Source organism: Antedon mediterranea, chromosome 5 (genome assembly GCF_964355755.1).
Source record: "Antedon mediterranea chromosome 5, ecAntMedi1.1, whole genome shotgun sequence".
Taxonomy (NCBI): Eukaryota; Metazoa; Echinodermata; class Crinoidea; order Comatulida; family Antedonidae; genus Antedon; species Antedon mediterranea.
The window spans coordinates 5,898,835-5,909,219 of record NC_092674.1 but is presented as its reverse complement, the minus strand read 5'-3'; the positions used below and the strand labels follow the sequence as shown (position 1 = coordinate 5,909,219).

At 32.4% G+C, this 10,385-nt stretch overlaps 1 protein-coding gene and 1 long non-coding RNA gene across 2 annotated transcripts; one reads left to right on the top strand and one right to left on the bottom strand.

Moving 5' to 3' along the window:
* Positions 1–106: 106 nt before the first annotated feature.
* LOC140050005 (uncharacterized) lies at positions 107–1,625 on the bottom strand. Its single transcript, XR_011845346.1, has 3 exons — positions 1,564–1,625; positions 1,026–1,127; positions 107–501 (listed from the first exon to the last, which is right to left on the bottom strand). It is a non-coding gene; the product is annotated as an uncharacterized lncRNA (long non-coding RNA).
* Positions 1,626–2,357: 732 nt separating this feature from the next.
* LOC140050187 (uncharacterized aarF domain-containing protein kinase 2-like) lies at positions 2,358–10,276 on the top strand. The gene is made up of 11 exons (XM_072095266.1): positions 2,358–2,370; positions 2,843–3,658; positions 5,583–5,699; positions 5,993–6,072; positions 6,326–6,472; positions 6,743–6,871; positions 7,182–7,280; positions 7,691–7,939; positions 8,547–8,675; positions 8,769–8,822; positions 9,091–10,276. The coding sequence occupies exons 2-11, from the start codon at positions 2,878–2,880 to the stop codon at positions 9,217–9,219; spliced, it is 1,914 nt and encodes a 637-aa protein (XP_071951367.1). The 5' UTR covers positions 2,358–2,370; positions 2,843–2,877; the 3' UTR covers positions 9,220–10,276.
* The last annotated feature ends 109 nt before the right edge of the window (positions 10,277–10,385 follow it).

Sequence of the window (10,385 nt, the reverse complement as noted above, 5' to 3'; positions counted from 1 at the left end):
TTAATATTAGTAAAAATATAAATATTTTTGCACATATGGCGTTTCATACGTATATTACTTGAGTCAGACAAAAATCAAAACGACGACGTGTGGAATGACATAAAAAAGACAATAAATACAGACTTGGAGCAAGTCTATATGCTATTATACATAGATTGGATCTTTTTATTTATAAATTTTCAATATTTCAAACAAGATTCTCAGAGTCAAAGCTAGATTGAAAATATTTATTTATAGGAATTATGTATTCATTGAATCTATCATAATTGGATACTGATCGAAAACATTGAAATTATGCTGGCGCTATATTCCGGTAATGAAAATAATTGTTCTTATTAGAAACACTGTACTGTAACCTGTATACAAATATATTAAAATCATTAATTAAAATGGTTTTATTTGGTCCGATTCAGATTTATTCTCCAGGAAAGAAGTGAACTTTACTTCTCCTTTGAGGTCACAGTATACACGTAAATGAACATAACACGAACCAGTATCAACCTGCAAAAAAATAAAATAAATTGTTGTTATGAATTATGTTATATCCTATCTTTTTTGGAAATAAGTTGATTCTGGTTTGGATGCGGCTCCGAAAAGTATATTTGGTAAGGCCCGGTATCGCCTAGTAAATTACATGCTAAAATGTTTTATTTAATCTTATTGTGACATTTAATTGTACGTTTTATAAATTTTTAATGTAAAAAACTGTCAAATACTGACGTGTTTATTGAAAAAATACCGCCCTCTGTGATAAGTTTTGTTGACGCGAATGAAAAGTTTAACAATAATTATTTTATCTGAGAAGGAAAAATATATTTACTACTAAAGTATGTTAATAAAATGTACTTGAAATCATTTTATATCATAAACCCTACCAGAAGCCGATACTGGGTCCTACCGGGCGAAGATTAGTATACCCGCACAACATACAGATACAATAAAATCAGAAAAGGCAATGGAATAGGTTGATTGGATACTGAGGGAGGTGAAGTAAATTTCTACCATATTTGACTCGACTACTGTACCTGTACGATATAGTTACGTCCAGCGACGACCTGTATTATATACGATTTAGCCTCATAGATTTCAAATGATCTACCTGCTGCACTTTCAGCGTCCTCGCGTATCTGTGAATATTCAACATTTATGTGATACTCATCATAATCATAGGCCTCGTTTTTTTAGTTTCGCCCATCCATTTAGAAACAGTTGTTTTGAAAGCTGGAATATACAGTATATCATGTAGAAAAATAAAGCAGTAAAAATTACATAGAAAAATTAGGACCAACACTACAACAACACCAAAAACAACCCAACAAAATTCTCTGATAAAAAGTGGTAAAAAGATAATAATAACAGGGTATATCAAAAACATTAATATGTATAAACAGGCTATACTTCAATATAGGTGTTGGAAACAATGCAAAATCAGTAACAACAACCACAGGATTGACTTAGGAGGGCGATGATGATCCGAAAGGTTGAGAGTGTGCACGGTAATTGATCAACAAGAGGAAGGGGTTTCCCCATACTAACACCTTTACCTCATCTAATTTGTCTTACCTTATCAATCAAAGCCTGTATTTGGTCGGTCGCCACCGCGACCTTCGACCAACCTCCGAAAAATTCTGTCATAATTTTAATTTACGAGGGAAGAGTGAGTGATTTTCCCAAGTATGTCACGTTATATTGGTCGTCGACACACTACTAAACATAAACTGAAACCGGTTAAGTAGCTCTTTATCTTTTGGTTGCATCAAAAATAAACATGAAACCATAGAGCGACAATAAAAAAAAACTGTTTACAAATGTCCGAAATGGAACATTTATTAATAATATATATCAATATGGATATATATCACAACTTAAATTAAGTAGGGAATTCCATTTGTTATTACATATTACCGTACCCCCATAATCAACACACAACACTTATTTTAAAAAGTGATGTATTTATTTATTGAAAAACATTAAAAAAAATCTAGTTTCCGTTTGTGTCACACATTGATAATTTTTATCTTTTGTCTCATTATGCCTACGTGTGGTCTTATCTCCCTTATGTTTGGGTTCATGTTTGAACAAAGTCTAAGGCTACTTATCGATAGTATGATCCAGATAACATATACGTAGTACATTGATAAATTGACAACATAAACCTTCCTACTGTGAAACAAATGTTTGAATTAGACAGAATGCTGTAGTAAACAATGACAAAACAAGTTGCTTGGAATGAATGAGCAGAAGTATACAGTATCGATTATCTATTAAAACTTATGAATGTTGTACTGTGTCATGTCACGCATCACACTTGTATTTTGCCCTTTTCGCGCATCATACGACATTTGTGGAAAAGGAGAAAACTTATTTACGGTAATTTTTTATTTCCATCATTAAAAAGACGGTAAGATATTTATGCCTATTGTCAGGATCTTCATTTGATTTTTAATTTCATAATCACTAGTGGAATAATAATTAAGTGTCGTAGGCCTAGGCTTGCCCTAAGATTAGTTATTTTGAACTAATCATTAGAATCGAGGCTAGGCCCAAAAAAGACATCCAACACCGGATTTACGTAAACTTCGGGCACCGAGCGGAGTGTGAAGTCTTGCGGTTCTGTTTGGACTTGCGCCCTCTATATTGGCCTAGCCCTTCTGTAAAAAATAGGAAATACTATTTAATTAATCATACTAGCTTTTGCAATAATAAATAACTAGACTATTATTTATTATCTATCAACAAATCATGTGTACTGTAATTGTAATTTTTGTATTGCATTTTTATTATTAAAAATATTAATTTATTTTTTTTTCATATCATTCATATATTTGCCATCAATTTCCAGGTCTAGGCAATGAGGTGAAAAGAAGAGATGATAAAATGCTTAGCACTATTCATGGAACACTTATTCGAACATCAATTCGGTTTGAATTTCAGCAGAATGTAATTCGTACATTAAATAAACACCATCTAACAAACTTGAAATCGGCAGTAAGATGTATTCGTTTGTTGGTTCCAAAACCACGTCCCAGGTATATAACTTTAAAACAATGTTTTACTCTTGGTTCAACGTGTGCAATCCTGAAATGCATTCATCCTATGAACCATGTGGAATGTGCAAAGGCAATTTCACCATTGAAGGAAGATATAAAACAAAAAAGAAACATTATTGAAAGATTTTTCCGAAGTATTTTATTCCATGTAAAGTTGTTCTTCCGGTTGCTGAATTTGATTTGTATTTTTACTCCGATATGCTGCGTTTACCCTTTGACCTACCTCTCTAATGACACATGGATGCTGTGGTTGAAAATATTATATTATGCCGTTGAAAATCTAGGCCCAACATTGATTAAATTCGGCCAATGGGCCAGCACACGTAGAGACTTATTCCCTGCGGAATTCTGTGATATGTTCTCGCAGTTGCATCTCAATGTGATGCCACATTCATGGTACTACACACAGAAAAAACTTACTCTTGCGTTTGGGAAGAATTGGCGTGATGTCATCGTCAAGATTGACAATCGACGACAGGCAGTGTTTTCGGGGTGTATTGGACAGGTGTATCAGGCGTACATTAAACCAGAAGCCATTCAAGACTGCTCTCTAAGGGATGAAATATTAGACGAGCTTGATGACACGGAACAAATGGATTATTTTGAAGGTCTATTTTAATATTATTATGCTGTATTAACTCAAATATTATTATACTTGTTAATTGTATGACCCACTATACAACCCCCGGGAGAGTTACGTCATAGGTAAGTCAATTAAAAATAATTATTGAAGCAGGGGTGCGTCAATAAACTTAGATGGTAAGTCACATCAATGAACAATGGTGGTGTATCAATGTCCGTCACTTTACCACCCACCATATCATAAACAACATGGTCGCAGTGCGTCATGGTCACCTAAAATAAGTCATATTTTTGATGCACGGGTGCATCATGGTATTCATAAGGTATGACGCACATTGGACAAATGATGCACCTATCCCGGGGTCGTATAATGGGTCATACAATTAGGTAATATAATTTTTAAACAAGAATTATAATAGTAATAATAACTAGATTTAATTCGTCACTATGACGAATTATAGGTTATATGCATTGATAATTAAAATAAAGATAATTTATTTTTAAAAGATATTTTGATTCATTGATTTTCTCAGATTCTTTAAATAATATATAATATATGATAGGACCTTGCTAACGCGAATACAATAGCCGGTATCACAATCCGATCAAAGATCCCTCTGCGTATAATGTCATAAACCAAATTTGCTGTTACATAATAATAAAGACATAAGTTATTTTTTATCTAGATTTCATTATAAATCATGTGTATAATATATACACTAAGAAATAAATTTGAACAAACAATACGGATAATAAAAAAAAAAATTTATTTCGTTTCCCAAGGTGAGACTCGATCTCGGTACCTTGAGTGCCATAGACACGAGCACACACCACCGAGCCATACACAACTGACTAAAAATTGTAGAAAAATTCCTCCGTGTATTTACTATGCAGTAACCACTTTGGTGCAGATAGATTATTACATACCGCAATGAATTATAATTTTTTACTATGATGACATCTCTAAAAATGTACAAAAATGATGCACTGTCAAACTATATACTTTTAACTTTAATATATGAACTTTTGAAGGAAGAAAGTTAATGTTAAGTTTGTTATTTTGGCCTAAGAAAATGTCATAATTTGTTTGATTTTCGAAATGATTTTTTTTAAATTTAATATGCAATTAATTATGGCTTAATCAACTTTTGTTCCCTTAGTTTAATAATAAATCATACATAAGATACATACACTTCAAGAAAATTAAATAAAAAATATGTGTTCCCGAGCATTCTGACGATCTATATTAATTTTAAAATTTAGCATATTTTCACCATTTTGTTAACTTACACGTGCGTAGCCTGTCACTTTTGACGTGCTCGTATAAGGCAATTACGCGTTGAAAAGTGAATAAAATATGATGATATTATTAAAGAAAGGTTGTACAACCGAAATCGGACAAAAAGAGTGCGCATTAACGTATAACGCGCAGTGCGCGTGCAAAAATCTGCGCACTCATGGCAATTTTTTAAACGCTTAAAATTGCCTGAAACGTACTCTAATTTCATCGAAAATAAATTTTGACAATTTTGAACATTTTAAGCGCGCGTACGCAAGCGTTATATGCGCTACGCACGTAATTGTATTGCCATATGATGAAATATGACCTGAAATTTATGAGTACCAAATTTTGTTTAATTGTGATTCATGCTTGTGAAGATATGATTACAAACGTGATTTCGTAAAATCGCGCGTAGACCGCGTAATTTTTGATTACGCATCGTGAAAATATAACCACATCGATTCCTGGCCATAAGGAATATACTCTGAAAAATTGACTTAGATAGATGAAACTGATATCAAGATAATTCACGGACAAAATAGTGCTAAGGAAAGAATAAATAAATAAAGATTTTGACAGAATCAAGAGGTTATATGCATGATAATGCATATAACCTAATAATCTAAACAGAATTATTTATTATATTTATAAATTGTGTTAAATTGTAGGACTAGAGATACTCGGATTTGGAGAACTTGTGGGGACCAAAGATAAAGAGTTGGATAAAGCAGAGAAAGAACGAGTAGAAAGAAGACAATCGGCCTGGAAGAAAGAACAAATAGAAAGTAAGTTTAAATCATTGATAAATATTCATTTGGATTAGGTTCTCTACATACCCTCAGCAGTTGCAATGTAGAGTCTACCAAGACAATTTTTGTGGGTTATAGCCCAGGGTGGGCTTATTCCTGAGTTAGTGTGGTATATCGATCAGCATATCACATTTGATTATTATTAACATTAACATTAAATGTGTTACAGTAGTTGTCTATCTTTAGCTAATTGATAAAAACCTAGATAATTTTATGATAACGTTCAATGGAAGTCAATAAATATCTCTACTCATTTTGTTTTCTTCTAGATGGAGAATCATCAACGGCGTTGCCTAAATTTGATGAATCGGAGGATGACCTTGAGGGCCTGGTGCCGGTCGCTATAAAGGTGCAATAATGCATTCTTTAATTTATCTTTATTCGTTCTTTTTAACTTTTGACTTTCTTTTCATCCAATTTCCATCAATCCTTTGTCAACATACCAAAAACCACTCTTGGGTGGGCTTTTTTTCGAAACGATGTTTTACAGTATACTTTCAATGATTATTATTTAATTAATCTTTTATCAATCCATTTAAAGCAAGTTATTGGTTCATTGCTTTTATCCATCATAAAACACATTCTGCTTCTTCTTACTTTAGGTATTGCACCCTCGAGTGTATAGAAGAGTGTCCAGAGATCTGAGGTTATTACATAATGCAGCGTGGCTGTGTTCTTTCGTACCTGGTTTGAAATGGCTTAGTCTGCCTGAATGCGTCAAAGAGTTTGAACAGTTAATGAAGCAACAGGTAGGGTCACATGACCTTTTTTTATTAGAATGGTGAAATTCTGGTCACAGTATGCGAATAAAGATCTTTCTACACTATCAAACTTTATGTGATGAAATGTGATGTACCCACATATACAGTCTACATGATGATGTCATATCACTACCATATCACACTTTTTTTGTCGCATAAAGTTTGATAGTGTAGACAGAGCTTTAGAAAAACTGTATGAATGCTATAATAAAATGACAACTTTTTAGAAAATTATGTCATTAATATTATTTTTTCTAGATCGATTTACGCATTGAAGCTAGAAATCTTGAACGCTTCTGTGAAAACTTCAGTGATATTTCCTGTGTGAAGTTTCCGCATCCAATCCGGCCTTACGTACGAAGAGATGTGATGATAATGACATACGAGGTGAGTGTAACTAAATGATTTAACCAATTGAAGTGCTATTTTTAGATCTTGCTAGAAGTGCTTAGAAAAATGTTAGGTAAAAAATGTAATAATTAACATGTGACACACAGAACATGCTAATAACTATATTTTAATGAAATGAGTTTATTGAATAAAGTGTTATTATAATGCTAGAAATGCTTAGAAAAAATGATTTTTGAAAATGTTATACTTAAAATGCAACACAGAGCATGCTCATAACAACATTTTAGGTTCAGTAGTTTAAAGTAAATTCACATGTGGGAATACAGTTTGATTTTTATATTTGCAGGAAGGTGAGGTCATTTCAAAGTTTGTGACCTCAGCTGATGCACCAGAAGGCCTAAAGGAACACTTAGCACAACTGGGAATTCAGTCATTATTAAAAATGGTAAGTATAAAACATTAATTAAAATGTGAAAGAAAATAGGCTTTTATGTAAATTAGTACCCTTAAAACTTATCAGAAACAGAATCTTATGTCATTAGGCAAGATGTTTTTACACTGCCATTACAATGTCATTTGCATGGATATGCATGATAAATGTCGGGTTATTAAAGCTCTGTCTACACTATCAAACTTTATGTGACAAAAAAATGTGCCTGTATATGGACATAATGATGTCATATCACTACCATATTTGAACATTGTCACTACCATATTTGGGGGTATCACGCTTTTTTTGTCAAACTAGTTGATAGTGTAGACAGAGCTTAAGATAATAGTCAAGAAACCTCGTTTTCAATTGATCGCAATGTGAGATATAATATTCATTAATCTTTATCTGTGTTTTGTCTTCAGGTTTTTGTAGACAACTTTGTCCATGGTGATCTTCACCCTGGCAATATCCTGGTGCAAGGATCGGCTGGCTACTGCCAGGAGAAAGAGCAATTGATGTTGGTTGACCTGTGTGACACAGTGGTAGTGAACAGGAAGGCTGTAGAATGCCCTTTAAAGCTTGTCTTTTTAGACGTTGGTTTGACGTCGCATCTTGGTGGAAAAGACATGGAGAATTTTAAGGCTGTTTTCAGGGAAATAATACTAGGAAGAGTAAGTATTATGAATGACTGTATTATAATAGTTTTGTGCTGAAAGTGCTTAAAACATTTTGATCAGTACCAAGATAATTAAGTGTACTTCTCATTGCTATTTCTATTGTATTAATTTCAAAAACAAACTTTCAACTTTTAAAAATTCAATCCAAAATATTATTGATTAAGTATTCATTATCTTTTACCTTGAATTTCTTCCATTATCTATATATACTGTATGTATTTTAGATAGTTACATGTTACAATTCAAGATTCAAGAAATTTTATTTGTCCATAAAAATGGAAATTCACTTTGCTTGGTAGATTAAAACAACAATATTACAACAATTTAAAACGTGCAGTATTATAACAGATTAAAAATACAAGATAAAAAGTTAAAAATACTGTTAAAAATGTAAAACTATTTAAAAATTGCATTACAGTGTGTATGTGTGTGTACTAATGTACAGTAAATTACTGTTTTAGTTGAATTTGAATTATTATTATTATATATTGTTAATGTAACAGTTCTCTACTGAACCACTTTGGAAATCAATGCTTTAATAGGCAGTATAAAGACAGAATGAATAAATAAGATAATAATTGTTGTTGTTTGTTTTTTTCAGGGAAATAGGGTAGCTGAACTTTTTCTTCAACATGCATCAGAAAATAATTGCAAAGATATTCAAGGATTTAAAGACGATATGGAATCACTTGTGGCGTCCGCTCATGAACAGACGCTGGCGCTTGGGAAAGTAAGCAAAACAAAGCGTAACAAATATTGGAGTAAAAATCATTATCGTCAATTTGGAAAATTTTCCTTATTATCTGTCCTTTTATATTTTCAGGTGAAAGTTAGTAATGTGTTGAGCAGTCTATTTAAAATACTCATTCGTCATCAGGTTTGTACAAAAATTACAATTCTTTGGGTTTAGCCAATTTACATTTAGGTCAAATATAAATGTTGTTGGTTTTAGTATCAAATTTATATACCTAATCCAAGTATATTATATAGTATTATAATATTAATATTGATAATTAGCATATTATATTAGTATTTGTTTCAAAAAGTTTATTCAGTACTTTATATGTTAAATTTGAGAACTGTGTTGTGAAATTTATAATCATGCCATCAATAATTTTCACTATATACATATTCTGTTTTCATAGGTAAAATTAGAAAGTAACTTTGCCTGCATAGTTCTTGCTATTATGGTTCTAGAAGGACTAGGACGATCATTGGATCCTGATTTGGACATACTGAATGCTGCAAAACCATACCTGTTAAAAAGCCTATAAGCTAAGCTTATAAGCTCTAGTAAAAACAAGATGCTATGAAAGAGAATCTTGTTCTTCTCTGAGTGACCATATATCCTGGAGGATTCAAAACCAGAGAAAGGTGCCATAAAGAAAGAGAATCTTGTTCTTCTCTGAGTGACCATATATCCTGGAGGATTCAAAACCAGAGAAAGGTGCCATGAAAGAAAGAGAATCTTGTTATTCTCTGTGTGACCATATATCCTGGAGGATTCAAAACCAGAGAAAGGTGCCTTGAAAGAAAAAGAATCTTGTTCTTCTCTGTGTTACCATATATCATGGAGGATTCAAAACCAGAGAAAGGTGCCATGAAAGAAAGAGAATCTTGTACTTTTCCATGTGAACATCCTGGAGGATGCAAAACCAGAGGAAGGTGCCATGAAAGAAAGAGAATCTTGTTATTCTCTGTGACCATATATCCTGGAGGATTCAAAACCAGAGCAAGACGCCATGAAAGAAAGAGAATCTTGTTATTCTCTGTGTGACCATATATCCTGGAGGATTCAAAACCAGAGCAAGGGGCCATGAAAGAAAGAGAATCTTCTGACAGATGCAAAACCAAAATTGAGAAAAGGTAGCTATGAAAGACAGGTGTTGCAAATGGCTATCAGGCTGCTTCAAAACTAGAAAAAAAGATGCTATTAAAAAGAAAGTATCTCGTTTTTTAACGACTAAACATTTGGCCACCACTGCAAAGCCATTCCTTGACAAGGCTGGAAGGTATCATATCAGAAAACTAGAAGATGAAAGAGGATCCTAAGCTGCTGAATGTGTATTTCTTGACAAACTTTCAAACTCTACCGTAGCCTTCTTTATTCACCATTCACACTTAAGCTTTAGGGAAACGCCATTAAAATGTAAAAACTCTCTTATTACCACTTTGAATGGGAAATCTTAGAGTGAAGTACGTTGTATGTAAAGGAAATACAGTACATCTCAATTAATAAAGGTTTATTGGTGATAACTGCTATTTAAACTCTGAATTTGTGTGCAATTGATTTGATACACGATGCTACATTTTAATTTAAACAAATATGCAATCTTGATAATAAATCAGTTTAAATCACTTAATTATTATTGTAAATTTAAAAAGTTAAGTTATTATTTTAGTAAATATTAATATTGGTGCTAAATGTATAAAATTGATT

Bases quoted from the DNA above. Each gene is read 5' to 3' on its own strand.
- LOC140050187 (XM_072095266.1), top strand. From the start codon at position 2,878: ATGCTTAGCACTATTCATGGAACACTTATTCGAACATCAATTCGGTTT. The intron at 6,073-6,325 runs GTGCAATAATGC...TTCTTACTTTAG, and splicing joins TGGTGCCGGTCGCTATAAAG to GTATTGCACCCTCGAGTGTA. The intron at 8,676-8,768 runs GTAAGCAAAACA...TTATATTTTCAG, and splicing joins AGACGCTGGCGCTTGGGAAA to GTGAAAGTTAGTAATGTGTT.